The sequence below is a fragment of the Vanessa cardui genome, chromosome 8, assembly GCF_905220365.1.
Source record: "Vanessa cardui chromosome 8, ilVanCard2.1, whole genome shotgun sequence".
Taxonomy (NCBI): domain Eukaryota; kingdom Metazoa; phylum Arthropoda; class Insecta; order Lepidoptera; family Nymphalidae; genus Vanessa; species Vanessa cardui.
Genome location: NC_061130.1, coordinates 13,971,129 through 13,987,278, shown reverse-complemented (window position 1 = coordinate 13,987,278; position 16,150 = coordinate 13,971,129). Strand labels below are relative to the sequence as shown.

Sequence of the window (16,150 nt, the reverse complement as noted above, 5' to 3'; positions counted from 1 at the left end):
ACAGGCATAAGATTTTCCACGTTCATATTCCATGAGTGAATAAAGTTACAATATTTAAAATATAACTCTCATTTTTATAACTTAACGACAATATGAGTATATAACTCAATTTCAATAAAAAAAAACCGACCATGTTTTGTGATTTCGATCACATTAGCCACAGGTCACTTTATCATAAAGCATGTGATACACTAGATACAAATACAGTATTTATACGACATGAATTATACATAAGTAACATGCAGATGCATTGGTATATTTTGCTAAGAACTATTCGGCAACTTCGTTATTACATGAACTTAATATATTGCTATTTTGTATCATCTAGATACGTTTTGACATATGAAGCCCCTGTATGATGACGCGCTGTATTTAAAAAAAATAATCAACCATACTAATGAAAAACCAACTAATGCAACGTTTTATAAACGCAAAATATAACTAAGAATGAAATATTATTGTTAGCCATTCAAAACCGGTTGGAAGCTAGCCTATGTAGATCTAGAACTAGATGATATTTCGAATAGCTATATTTGGCCTCTGTATTAAATGTAGATTTAGAAAATGTATATATAGACAACTGATATACGATGTCATATCCTTGAAACATATTGGATGTTTCCCTTAGTAAAACGTAAATCCGAATGAACCAAAGAGAGCAATCAAAGTAATTATTATAAATTTATTTATTTGATAAGTTTATTCGTTTTGCCAATAATGATTGACTCCTTGTAATCTTTACCACCTGAAGTATCAATTCAGTCCACCTGCCTGAGGATATGAAATGCCTAATATTTAAATATTAAACAGTCAATATAAAGGCTAGGTTGCGTGTCGTTTTTTTTAATTTTTGGAGATATGTTTAGACAGAACCGCTACGTTGTTAAGTGTGTATAGGTTAGATTTGTCTATGGGAAAATAATTATGATATATTTTCAGTTTAAATGTTGCCAATGATTATTTTTTATTGAATGTTATTTTAAAATTATATTCGATATCTTTTTATGGTTCTTTGTGATATTTACAAATATAAAATGGTTATGTAAATCAATAATGAGAATATAATTATTCTTGTAGCTTTTATGTAAACATCAAATAATTATTTAAAATAAAAAAAAACACAACTGCACATTTTCAACAATAAGACTTTCTTTGTCTTAACCGTTAAACCTCCTGCCAATTAATTATCATTACTTTTTTATCTATCTATATTAACCCAATTTATCTAAACTTTATGTTATAATTACATTTAAGTTGGCGTATATGTTACGGTCATGGTCTCAAATTTAATGAAATAAAAAAAAAAAAAGTATTACTACGACACTTTTTTGTATAGTTTAAATTGAATATGTGGGTAGATTCAATACAATAAAAAAATTTAGTATATGCACAATCAAATAAATAACAAAAAAAACACGATTTTCTATACTAATATGTATAGACTAGCGAATATCTGTTTTACTTTTTTTTTTTTTTAAAAAACAAATCTTAGGAACTTAAATATTCGGCCTAATGAAATCTGTATTATTTACTTTATGTGAATGTTTTATTTCATTAACCATGATAAATTTATAAGTAATTAATCTTGCAGGAGGTTTTTACAAGGCCTAAAAGGCGGTGCAGACATTTCCATCGAATTCAATGTTCCCGCCGTAGTTAGCCGCTGAGTCGTCTTCGGACATGAGGCCAAACTGTCGCCCGCCATGCCACGTGCTATAGAGTGTAGGTAAAAAATCATTGAACAAAGGACTCGGTTCGCTGTTGTCACGTACCACCTGAAATTAACATTTTTTTTATTAGCATAGTTTAAACTGTCATTCGAACTTAAAAACAATTATCTTATAAAGTTTTAAATTAGTATGGACATTTTGTCATTTCGTACGCATGATTGGAGCTTATTCACCAAGCACCACATTGCTCCAATTCTGTATGGTGAATACACATATAAAAAATTTCTTTGAAATTAGACACATGCAGTTAAGCACATGAAAATTTTGTAGTGCTTGCCTGGGATTGAACCCAGAATCATCAGTTAAGAGGCAAGTCTATTGGATCGCCTCGCCTCCTGACTTGTCGCGAATTACAAGTACTTACATTATATTATGTACACTTGGAATGTTGTATAATATTTCTAACTTTAATAGATTATTTGTTTATTTATAGATTATTATTATATTAGTTATTCATAGATTACTAGCGGTACTACCGTCACTACCGTCTCCACTTCGTACTTATAATACAAAGTGACGACAACCATTCCACTTATTGTAACGACTAATCGTCTTATTTCATAAAATATACATTACTAGCGAACCGCCCCGGTTTCGCACGGGTGCAATGCTGATACTAAATATAGTACAGAATTTATCTTGTTACTTTACTATATTGTCAATGTAATATATACAAAAACCTCCCTCTCGAATCACTCTATCTATCTCTCTATCTTAAACAACACAGCATCAAAATTCGATGCTTAATTTTAAAGATCTAAGCATACATAGAGAAGACAGTAGTAAGCGACTTTGTTTTATACTATGTAATGATGTTCCAAATTCAAAATATCTCCTTTCTCTTTCTCTCATCCAATTTCAACTGTACGATAGTTCCTTTATTTCATAAGTATATATATTAAATGTATATAAATTAACCTTTTCCATTCCCTCGTACGTTGGGTCAGCTTCTCGCTTGGGTATCCATATTTTGACATCTTTATCTAATCCGCTCGTCGCCATGACAGGGAAGCGGGGATGAGTTTCTATACAATTTACCTGAAAATTACATATTCAAATGTAAAATAAAACGTTAACATTATTTAATTATATGTATATAAATATATTTGAAGCTTTACATTTAATTCAAGAATTAAAAATGACAATTCAAAAGTGCTTTTAATGAGCATTACTTAAATAAGAAAATTTAGATTTTGAAATAATTACTTGCGGGGACGAGGGTTTTTTATAAATATGTATATATCAAAGTTCATTGAAATATTTAAAATCTCACTGTCAATGAAACAAATTCCGAAATATGTATATAAATATTTTTTATTCTATTGGTATTTTATAAGTGGTCACCCCCACCCATAGACAATGGCGCTTTAAGTAACATTAATAATTCCTTTCATCACCAATGCTCCACTAATCTTGGGAACTAAGATGTTATGTCCCTTGTACCTGTTACACTGGCTCACTCACTTTACAAAACACAACAATACCAAGTACTGTTGTTTGATAAAATATCTGATGATTAGGTGGTACCTACACATACGGGCTTACACAAATCCCTACCTAGTAAATATTTAGAAGACAAATTTTAGTCTAGCTTACAAATTCCCCAAACTCTTCTAATTAAATTAAATTAATAATAATTTGAGACATCACATACATTACTCTGATTCCAATGTAAGTAGCTAACGCACTTGTGTTATGGAAAATCAGAAGTAACGGCAGTACCACAAACACCCAGACCCAAGACAACATATATAACTAATGATAATCTACATTGACTTGGCCGGGAATCGAACCCGGGACCTCGGAGTGTACCCATGAAAACCGGTGTACACACCACTCGACCACGGAGGTTTTAAATATGATTTTTAATAATACAAATGTAACTCACTACTCCTTTTTTGTCTCCCTCCATCCATTGCACGATTGCCTCAGACTTCTTCTCCCACATGTAAATGTACGAACAGTCCGATCCGGACACGATGTATTCGCTCTTGGGTCCAAAGAATGCGACTCCCTTGTACACCAAAAAAAAAATAAAAACAAATTCTATTAGATTTTTATATTCTTTACTTAACATACTTTCTACTATATACTACTTTAAACCGCATTGGAACAGCTTGGTGGAATATGTTGCAAACCTTCTCCTCAAAGGGAGAGGAGGCTTTAATCCAACAGTAGGAAATTTACAGGCTGTGGTTGTTGTTATCTACTATATGAAATAAATCAATCGAATACACGATATGCGAATAGACTATCAGAACTCTTAAGCAATTATAATGTAAAAAGAATTTTGTCTTTTATATGTACCTCAGCTTGTTACCTCTTCATTCTTACACCGCTGTATAGATTTAGAATAAATTTAGGGATAGATTGGGCTAATTTTTTTTTTAGTTCACCGCTAGAGCGTGGAAATAATTTATATTCAACTAACGAAAAAAAAATTTTAGTTTTTTACCAGAGCTACCTTGCAGTGCTTTAAGCTTTGTGTTACCAGTCAAAATAATTAATTTCTTAAGTCTTAATCTGGTCTCGTATACATATAGGTCTTACAATATGTAAATGCTGATTTACGTTATACTTTAAATGGTCTTACATAAAATAAATAAAGACTATTGGACTGCAAAATAAAATCTGAAGTAATTCTACACTTAAAAAATAACAAACCTTGAAAGTAGCGCTGTTACAGTGACCGCTGTACCGATGTGTGTATCCATCTTTTTCGTCGTTTCCTGAGTGACTGAAATAAAAACGTTATGTTTATTAAAAACAATAATCATCGCTATTACATAATGCAAGAAGTACCATAGTACAGTAACAGCCTGTAAATTTCCCACTACTGAGCTAAAAGCTGTAAATGTGTCACAATTTCGTCGAAATTGAAGACATGCAGGTTTCCTCACATATTTTTCGATCACCACCGAGCTCGAGATGAATAATAAACACAAATTAAGCACATGATAATTGAGAGCTTGCCTGGGTTTGAACCCGCAATCATCGGTTAAGATGTACGCGTTTTAACCACGGGGCCATATCGGATAATTCAAGTACCGGCTCGGATATTCTCAGGAGGTTTAATGGGCAATGAGCGGATACATAAGTTTCATATTTTTTTTCTAGTCATATTTGACCGATTTGTACCGTAACACATACACACATACGTTAATATTTTTCCTTATTAATCCTACTGTAAGATTTCAGTATGCGGTCCCAAAGGTGATGTCAGAACGTAGTTATGTATTTTCTTTTTTTTTTAAATTGAATAAATCTTACAATTAATTTTAAGTAATTTCAATAAATAAAATTATTAGGCAAATACATGTGTGTTTGGAATGAGTGTTGAAATAGACTTATTTGTGATGATTATGGTGCAACGGAAATATTGTACTTTAGTATAACAGTGAGTATGTGTTTGTTATTGTGCCTCCGAGTCTTGCATGTGAGCGTGTGTATGCATGTGAAATATGCTTGCATGTGAGCGTGTGTAGGCATGTAAAATATGCGTGCATGTGAGCGTGTGCATGCAAGTAAAATATCTTTGCATGTGAGCGTGTGTATGCATGTGAAGTATGCGTGCATGTGAGCGTGTGTAGACATGTGAAATATGCGTGAATGTAAGCGTGTGTATGCATATGAAATATGCTTGAATGTGAGCGTGTGTATGCATGTGAAATATGCGTGCATGTGAGCGTGTGTATGAATGCGAAATATGATTGCATGTGAGCGTGTGTATGCATGTGAAATATGAGTGTTTTGAGCGTGTGTATGCGTGTGAAATATGCGTGCATGTGTGCGTGTGTATGAATGTGAAATATGCGTCCATGTGAGCGTATGTATGCATGTGAAATATGCTTGCATGTGGGCGTATGTATACATGTGAAATATGTGTGTTGTGAGCGTGTGTATGTGTGTGAAAAATGCGTGCCTGTGAGCGTGTGTATGCATGTGAAATATGCTTGCATGTGAGCGTGTGTATGCATGTGAAATATGCGTGCATGTGAGCGTGTGTTGACATGTGAAATATGCGTGAATGTAAGCGTGTGTATGCATATGAAATATGCTTGAATGTGAGCGTGTGTATGCATGTGAAATATGCGTGCATGTGAGCGTGTGTATGAATGCGAAATATGATTGCATGTGAGCGTGTGTATGCATGTGAAATATAAGTGTTTTGAGCGTGTGTATACGTGTGAAATATGCGTGCATGTGAGCGTGTGTATGAATGCGAAATATGATTGCATGTGAGCGTGTGTATGCATGTGAAATATAAGTGTTTTGAGCGTGTGTATACGTGTGAAATATGCGTGCATGTGAGCGTGTGTATGAATGCGAAATATGATTGCATGTGAGCGTGTGTATGCATGTGAAATATGAGTGTTGTGAGCGTGTGTATGTGTGTGAAAAATGCGTGCCTGTAAGCGTGTGTATGCATGTGAAATATGCTTGCATGTGAGCGTGTGTATGCATGTGAAATATGCGTGCATGTGAGCGTGTGTTGACATGTGAAATATGCGTGAATGTAAGCGTGTGTATGCATATGAAATATGCTTGAATGTGAGCGTGTGTATGCGTGTGAAATATGCGTGCATGTGTGCGTGTGTATGAATGTGAAATATGCGTGCATGTGAGCGTATGTATGCATGTGAAATATGCTTGCATGTGAGCGTATGTATACATGTGAAATATGAGTGTTGTTAGCGTGTGTATGTGTGTGAAATATGCGTGCCTGTGAGCGTGTGTATGCATGTGAAATATGTTTGCATGTGAGCGTGTGTATGCGTTTGTGTTTGTGTTAGTGTTCCCGATACTTACTCTTCATACAGATCTTCCTTCGCATCAAACAGATATATATCCTCGTCATTGTAAGAACCTAATATTTCCGTTCCGTCGTGGTTGTAAATGGCGCACGTTAGATGCATCGTAGACCTTAGTTTGCGGGCTGCATCTTTATTCTGAAAATAGTGTGAATTCGTATTAAATTTACGTACTTTTTTTTACTTTAAAAACTAAAGTGAAACTTTAGGTTAGGTAATTGAAATCTGGATCTTTATTCCAAATTAGTCTATACTAATATTTTTAATATAAAAGTAACTTTGCGTCTGTCTGTCTGTCCCTCTTCTACCGCCAAAACAATGAATCAATTTCATGAAATTTGGTATGAAGCAAATTTGAACTCCAAAAATGGACACTGGCTACGTTTTTTGGCCTAACACATAACAAACAAGCCCCCAACGGTAGCAAAGCCGCGGGTAACCAATATTTTATAATATTGGATACGTTTAAATATATACGTATATTTATTGGTTTAATTTGTATTTATAATTCATCTGTGTTCGGCGGTGAGGGAAAACATCGCGAGGAAACCTGCATGTGTCTAATTTCATAGAAATTCTGCCACACGTGTATTCCATCAACCCGCATTGGAACATCATGGGGGAATATGTCCAAAACCTTCTCCTTAAGGGGGGAAATTTACATGCAGTTATTGTTGTTGTTTTTGAATTTTTTTTATGGTATAGATTGGCGGACGAGCATATGGGCCACCTGATGGTAAGTGGTCACCATCACCCATAGACAATGACGCTGGAAGAAATATTAACTATTCCTTACATCGTCAATGCCACCAACCTTGGGAACTAAGATGTTACGTCCCTTCTGCCTGTAGTTACACTGACTCACCCTTCAAACCGGAACACAACAATACTGAGTACTGTTGTACATTAAATCGTTTTGCTTAATTGTGACCTATACCATTCCACGCGATCTAAATTTACACATTAACTAGTTTTAGTTCATATTTGAATATATATTAAGCATTTTATGTTATTAATTCTTATGTAAATAAAGTTTAGTTTTCTATATCGGATACCTATCCTTAATATTGGTTGCTATTTCAAGCTCTATGAAAAAAAAAAATGAGCTCATTCAAACAGTATTATCGACTAAGAAATCTTAGGATACACTATCAAGTATTATAAGTTTTACTTTAGGGCAACGCGTCATAGAAGACACACTACACATACATACTATGTTTATACATTTTTTACGTTAATTTTTTAACTTTTATTCAATGACATAAATATTCTGACGAAAGTCACCATCACCCATAGAACATAACGCTGTAAGAAATATTAACTATTCCTTACATCGTCAATGAGCCACTAACCTTGGGAACTAAGATGTAACATCCCTTGTGCCTGTAGTTACACTGGCTCACTCACCCTTCAAACCGGAACACAACAATACTGAGTACTGTTATTTGGCGGTAGAATAACTGATGAGTGGGTTGTACCTACCCAGACAGGCTAACACAAAGCCCTACCACCAAATATAACTTGACAAACATTCCACAAATTCCATACAACATATTCATAATCGTATTACTAGTAAATTAATTCAAGCATTCATTATTACACTGACTCATCCTTCAGACCGGAACACAACAATACTGATTACTGTTATTTGGCGGTAGGATAACTGATGAGTGGGTTGTACCTACCCAGACGGGCTTGCACAAAGCCCTACCACCAAGTGAAAAGCGAATAAGTTTAATGAGTGTGTCGCACCGGTTTGTCGTGAAAGTGTCCGGGTCGGTAGCGCGCTAGCGGCATCGCGGGCCGGCGCGAATCGTACACGCGCACGAACTTGTCTCGGCCAGCCAACAACAACTCGTGACGCCGAAGCGGGTGACCCGCCACGCTATACAGCGGGATCGAATTCGTCGACGCGTACTTCACGTGGATCAGTCTGCAACGAGACCGCCCCTTACGTCTCATTTTTATAATCACCCTGTTTAGCCGTCTTCAGATTCGGAATTAGACCCCTTTGTTGTTGTACAAAAATCAAAATCAATATATACTTTATTCAAGTGGGCTTTTACGAGCACTTTTGAATCGTCATTTAACAATTAAGTGATGCAACCACCCAGAGTCGGTTTTAAAGGTCTGGAGGCCCTAGACAAACAGGAGTGTGGAGATCCTAATAATTATATCATGGATTAATGGATTAGCTTAAGCTTTTATTAATATATATATACTGGTATCGGTAACTTTTAAAATATGAAGTAGAAAGATTATTATAATTTGACTATATTTATATTATTAAAACTTTTGTGGCCCCCACTTATGTGGAGGCCCCAGGGCAGTTGCCCCGGTTGCCCTTCCTTAAATCCGACCCTGCTACCACCGGTTCGGAATATAGATTCTACCAAGAAGAACCAGCAAGAAACTCAGTACTCTTTTTCAACATTTAAAAAAATACAGTCATGTTAGTTAATACAATTATTTAAATTAATATATCCTGTCTGGAAGTCAACAGGTATTAATTCCACGCACATTTTTTATCATCTACAAAATCTTGTATCGAATAATACGCCTTTTTTACCGATGTATTTTTGATAAACGATTTGAATTTACGAGACGGCAAAGTTAAAAATGTCTGCGGAATTTTATTATAGAAATGGATACCTTGCCCCAAGAAAGATTTATTGACTTTGCGGAGTCGGAAACTCTTCAACTTAATTCGGAGATGGACCTCCTTTGTTGTTGTTGTTGTCAAATTAATTTAAGGTTATGTACAGGTTGTAGTTTTATTGAGATGATTCCAAGTCAGTCGGGATGTAAAAGAACTCAAGCGCCTCGTGTCAGGAGATCCGACAATGATGGGCATGTTTTGGAAAATGAGTGTTGCATTCCTAGAGCTCTTTAAAAAAGAGGGGGGGGGGGTTTCAAACTCAAAACTCAAATTCCTTTATTCAATACAGAAGCATCACACTTACTTATTAATTGTCAAATAAACACTACCTCCGGTTCGGAAAAATGAGCACCCTGACCTGAGAAGAACCGGCGAAAGAAACTCAGCGGGTCTTTTTTTTGTCAAATTAATAAGATACATAGTAGTATATGATTAGAAATAGCCAGGAGGCGATCGTTTCATTGCCAAAAGTTTAGATTAGGTTAGATCGACTGCTAGTACTGTAGGTCATATGAGTGAGTGAAATAAAACTAGCTATAACGGATTTGAATCGCGTATATTAATTATTTTTAACATCCCGACATTTCGGGTAGTCTACCCGTGACCACGAACGCTGTAAAGTGCTCGATACGTCGGGATGTTAAAAATAATTAATATACGCGATTCAAATCCGTTATAACCAGAGCCGTATTTAGGGGAGGGCAACCGGGGAAACTGCCCTGGGGCCTCCACATTAGTGGGGGCCACAGTTTTCAGCATGTTAACAAATACCGAGATATAGTCAAATTATAATAATGTCATTATTTAATATTTTAAAATTTACCGATACAGATAAATAAATCATAGCTTACTGATTGAAATAAAAAAAAAATAATAATAATTTCATGATAATATAATTATTAGGTTGTCTAGGGCCCCCACTGCATTGGGGCCCGGGGGCCTTCAGACCTTTAAATCCTGCTCTCAGCTAGTTTTATTTCAATGTGTGCGATTACACATTGAAATAAAATTATAATTGAAGACAACATGATATGAGCGTGTCACTGACTTGAGAGGTCGGTCGGCGCGCACGTCGGAGCACATGACGACGCCGTCCTCGCCGGCCGACACGACGAGGTGCGGGTCGCCGGGCCACACGTGCAGCTTGTGCGCCGCGCGCGCATGCGCCGCCAGCCGCCGCGCCTCCCCGCCCGCGCCCCCCGACGCCGGCAGCGACAGCAGACGCACCTGCCGCACACACCGCTCAGGGGGGGGGGGGCACCACGGCTCGGCTTAGTTCTCACGTAAGATCATAAGAAGAAAGCGCGTGTAAAACGGCGCGAATGCCAAAGTTCACTTTTGAAATTACAAATAAACATTTCATACTTTGATACCCGCAACCCGACCAATCAGGAGCGTTTTGTGTCACGTGAAAAACTTTTAAAAAAATGCATTTTATTTATTGTATTTTTGAATAGATTAATTATCATTTTTAACTTGGCCGGGCTTATGATGAAGTCACTTTGTTGTATTGCTTTTCTCCATATGTACATATATAACACAGATTAAAATACAGCAAAGTGACGTCACCGACCCCATTGGAGCGCCATATCGTCCAAGTAGCGTTTTCGCGCGTTATTTAAATATGGAATTTTTAATATGATATTTTTCGGCAAATATGTACTAAAAAAAAATCTACTTTTACTGGATTCCTTAACCTCTACTAAATAATGTAAAATTGATTTTAAAAACCAGTCAAATAGCCTATTGACACTATTTCTCGCATTGTCAAATAGCCCATTAATAGAATTAAACCGTTTCGAAACACATGAGCACAATTTTCACATAAAAAAAAAAAAATTGAACAAACCTGGCCATCTCTAGCACAAGTCGCGATATTGAGTTGACTCTGTGCATTGAGATACAAGAACTTGCTCTGGAAAACGTTCGACTTGTGACCGGTTTTCGTTATCTGAAGTGGAACCTTTTTCGCCCAGTCCCACACAACGACATTCGTGTCATCGGAGCCGGAAGCTAGCAGCCGGCCTGAGAAAAAAAAATATTATAAACATTTCATATAAACTGCTCTTATATATATAATACTCTCTTTCATGCTACCGAGGCTTTGGTTTAGGCCTGATACCAAGTCAGGCAGACTGCCTACATACGACCAGGCAGATGGGTGGTTTTTGAGTCCATTACTTTCAGAGCAACGGACAGACACAATGTGGTGTCATTGTTTTAAAATATACAATAAAAATAATTTTACTATAACATAGGACATATATGTATGTATTATGTTCAAGGGATAACTTTTTTTTATGTTATAGGTTGGTGGAAGCGCATATGGGCCACCTGATGGTAAGTGGTCACCATTACCCATAGAAAATGATGCTGTTAGAAATATTAACTATTCTTTACATCGTCAATGTGACACCAACCATGGGAACTAAGATATTATGTCCCTTGTGCCTGTAGTTACACTGGCTCACTCACCCTTCAAACCGGAACACAACAATACTGAGTACTGTTATTTGGCGGAAGAATAATTGATGAGTGGGTGGTACCTACCCAGATGGGCTAACACATAGCCCTACCTACTAAGTATAAGTAACATCATTCCACAAATTCCATGCAACATATTCATAATAGTCTTACTAGTAAATTAATTCAAGCATTAATTATTATACTGAATTACCTTCTGGGTGAAAATTTATTGAATTAACACATCCCCTATGTTTCAAAAGGCTATGTAACTTTTCTAGTCTGTAAACCGCATGAAGCGATCCGTAGAATTTCTGTTCAAACATTACGTCATTCTGTACCGCTTTGCCGCAAGGAAATGTCAGACCGAGCTCACGATTTATAATCTCTGTAAAATAAACCATATAACATTTGCATACATTACACATTCGATCATTTTTCTAGAAGACATCATTATTTTTACATTAATAAATTAATCATTATATACAAAATAACCTCATACCGTTATGTAATATTAATTAACACTTGTAATGGTGATAAATATTTATCAGATAATTAAATATTTCACCATGTTTCATAACTTTATTGTTTTGTTTACTAATATTATAAAAACACACTATTTTTCCAGATTATACTTCTTTTTGACTAAAGTTAGGTTAAAAAAAAATTAAATAGAGATTTTTGATTCTAAAATATGTTAGTAATAATCCAGCAGAATCATTAATTGTTATAATAAAATTTCACAAAAAAATAAAACAGTTTGCATATGTTTTTTAAGGTTATAAATTAATATATTAGCAAAATAGCTATAGGTATAATTTAAGCAGTTCCAATAAGGTTTTATATATAAAAAAACATCTCTTTTTTAATATTATGCAGTATTATATTGTGTATATACAGCAAATCTATTGTATCGAGATTGATCATTTGTATTACATTCTCAAATAAGTATAATCATAATGAAATTGCAAATATTTATAAGCAAACATTATTAAACTATCTATCTATCTATCGCTGCACTAATAAATGTTGAAAAGTTATAAAATAATATGCATTTGATTTCAAATTTTAAAATTTGTATAACCCATAGATAGAAAGTAAATTCAACTAACGTAACTTCTTGGATGTCATAATTCATTCCCTGTATAATTTTTATAAGGTTTGCTTTTTTAATATAGTTAAAACTGCAATGGTATCTACCATAAATGTCAATATTGATGGCTTATTCTTTTTTTTAAAAAAAAAAACAAACAAGTAACCGGTTTGTTACTTGATTTCCATTATCCACTCATATAGTACAGTACATTTGTTTATTATACACAATGTTTATTACCTCTTAAAATCAAATATGTATGTTTCGGTCGAGTCTTAAAAAGGACAGCTGGTGGTTCACCCTTGTTTTCATTATTACGATTATTCCAGAGCCATGAATCATCATCACTGTCCGTGTCTAAGTTAGGTGGCGCACCCTCTCCTTCGTCGCCTTCAATTTCTAAGCTCTCATTGCTTTCTGAAGAACTATCGGAACTGCTTCTATATCAACAATAAAGAATTGTTGTTATATTCAATATCATAATAAAAAAATATAATCAAGAAATTGTATGTGTTATGCATATTTGTTTTATCACACATAAATGCAAATTTATGTACATTAACTTACACACTCGGTGAACTATTAGTACAATCTGTTGCCGATTCTCCATCTGTTGTTTCGGCTCGGCTGGACTCTGGTACTTCTTCGACTGATAAATCATCCGAATCTCTAGAAGAGTTATCACTACCAGAATCTCTGTCGGGAGTTCTTCGCTTTCTGTAGTTCCTCGATCGCCTCGAGCGTCTTATGTCGAGTAGAATAGCACCAACATTGCTCCCAGAAGGGGCTGCGTTCACGACTTCGTTAGCCGGTCCCTCTACGGCGGCCGCAGCACGATCTTCGCTACTCGTGCTTTCAGATTTGTCGGCTGACACCCCACTATCAACATTCTCATCTTGTTCATCTTTACTCCCGGAGGCTAATAAAAAACAGAACGTATTAATTTATACGTCACAATCACTATTGTAACAAGAAAAAAATATTTACCCATCTCTTTGAGACTATCCTGTGAACTGCCATCGTTTAATTTAAGCTTTTTACCCCCGAATTTAGGACTCACAGAGGAATCCTTCATTTCGTCATCGTTGGAAAAATTATCTTCCATTTCAACTTACGTTAATATCTTATATTAATTTATTGATAACGTATATATACTACACGTTTACTCCATTAAAAACTAAAACTAGAAATCATAATTAGTTATTAAAATAGTTACTAGGTTTGACAGTGGATTTTTTTAATATTTTCACGACCTAATGTGTAAATTTATTTAGTTAGGTATATATTTTGGCAGGAGCTTTAATTAAGCAGATTGACAGAGAACGAGACAGAAATAATATTTATATTTCAAAATATTCATCAAGTCATATGTTTCTCAACCCGTAACTGTAACAACCGAAAAGAGCGGAACCATATGTTGAAATGTTAAAGATTTATTAAAATATTTTTTGACTTTTTATTTTGTAATAAAAAGAGTGGATAAAATGTACGAACATTTTTTTTATACAAATTGTTATTAACATCATACGATTTTGTAATAACCAAACGCAAACAAACAAAATAATTCGATTTAAAGACGTCTTATTCTATTTTCACTTGAGTAACATATTATAGAATAATTAAACAAAAATAAGTATGCATGTAGACAATTAATACAGTGTAGATGTATAACTTAATATAATATATACTTTGAATGTTTAATTTTTCGGGATAATCAGACAGACAGAATTGTGTAAAGGGAAACGCACACAGTGCTAGAGTTGGCCGTCAGATGCACCAATTCATTTACCAAGAGGATAATTATAATGTTGTTCATTATCAAGCTATGATGTCGAATGTTACTCATCTTATGCTACTACTTAACTGAAGAGGTTTAAGTATGCTACTAGCATACTGTATTGATAAATAAGTATATTAACCATAAATAAGTAATCAAAGTCAAAGTAAAGAAAAGAAAGTAAAAAAATAAAGAATTTATTTTAATGGGTTTTTAAAAGGACGGGTTTTATTCGGTACTATTCGGAAACATTTGAGTCCTCTTGGCTAATGAATATCCAAGGGAAAATGCTAATACCGTTCAAAAATATATATTTATGTTACTTGTGTTAAATATGTGTTCATAAGGCAGACAGTTCACTAGGGTTTTTTCGCTTACACGTGTCATACTCGAATTTATTAAAAGTTCCCGAAGGTATCAACCATCCGCATGGTTTGCATGATTCGCTAGCGTGGCGAAGGATGTGATGACGAAATTGTGTCAAATTGGAGTAATGTTCTATCGAAAATTGTCTTTTTTAGGGTTCCGTTGACTACTAGGAACTCTTATAGATTCGTCCTGTCTGTCCGTCTGTCTGTCCTGGCGTTGTCGTTCTCCGCCATTTTTGCACTGATTGCCACGAAAATTGGTGGAGAGACATATACCGAAAATACAAAAATCGGTTTTTAAAATTATCGAAAAATAATAATTTTAGCGAAAAGTTAATTCGAAAAAAATATCAACTTACCCCATCGTGTGGGGTATCGTTAAAAAGGAATCTTTAAATACAACAAAAATTGCCTTGAAACCATGTGGATCAAACCCCCCCGTCTCGAGATATACTAATACACAGTTAAAATTAGAGCGTCCCCCCCCCCCTTAACTTTTGAAATACTATTACAATAATTCTGAAAAAAATGTGCTGTATACCTCCAAGTAAGTACTGTCACTCACACTGTATCATACATAGTTATTTTTATACAACTCGACCAACTTATGACGTGCAGTTGTGTACCTAACTAAATGGTAATGTATTGAAATAACTACCTACAATCTATGAAAATAAGTGGGAATGTTACATACCTATATACAGAGGTGGGCTAGGGTAGAAATACGGATTGCTAAATTTCCATCTTATGGCCCATCTTATGGCAACGGAACCCTTTCATGTGCGTGTCCGACACGCTCTTGGCCGGTTTTTGAGGCTTACAAATCATCTAAATCGTGTGTTATTGTTGGGTCGTCGATACTTCAATTCGTCGGAGATGGACAGAATAAACTGGAACTAGTATTTATGCGCCACTTCAAAAATGAGACCAGTACTCCACATCGGGACAAACCCAGGCTTTTAAAACACAATTGATGTAGCAAATACATGTACATATATTTATGTGAAAGCAGCAGTCCAAGTTTTAACAAAAAACAAATAGGAATGATTTTTATTTTAAATTGATAAAATCAAGTTTGCTTACTTATTGAAAAGTAAAAAAATAATTCAACATATTGTGTGTTCTATTAAATATAAAATAAAAATTAGTAAAATTATTTAAATATTAAAAACATTGTGATCTTGCAAAGTTAATTATAACGTTATGGTCACACTGCCATCATAACAGCATTGATTTATGATTTGACACC

General features: G+C 34.9%; 1 protein-coding gene across 2 annotated transcripts; it reads right to left on the bottom strand.

Annotated features, from left to right (window-relative positions):
* Positions 1-1,457: 1,457 nt before the first annotated feature.
* Positions 1,458-14,105, bottom strand: LOC124531947 (DDB1- and CUL4-associated factor 8). Of its 2 annotated transcripts, none has more exons than XM_047106533.1 (12): positions 13,744-14,105; positions 13,324-13,675; positions 12,997-13,196; positions 11,878-12,051; positions 11,050-11,225; positions 10,249-10,427; positions 8,294-8,474; positions 6,540-6,679; positions 4,395-4,467; positions 3,619-3,753; positions 2,649-2,768; positions 1,458-1,775 (listed from the first exon to the last, which is right to left on the bottom strand). In XM_047106533.1, the coding sequence occupies exons 1-12, from the start codon at positions 13,859-13,861 to the stop codon at positions 1,608-1,610; spliced, it is 2,016 nt and encodes a 671-aa protein (XP_046962489.1). In that variant the 5' UTR covers positions 13,862-14,105; the 3' UTR covers positions 1,458-1,607. The 2 variants fall into 2 exon arrangements, with proteins under 2 accessions (XP_046962489.1, XP_046962490.1); XM_047106534.1 differs by having other exon boundaries at positions 1,459-1,775; positions 3,619-3,744; positions 13,744-14,103.
* Between the last annotated feature and the right edge of the window lie 2,045 nt (positions 14,106-16,150).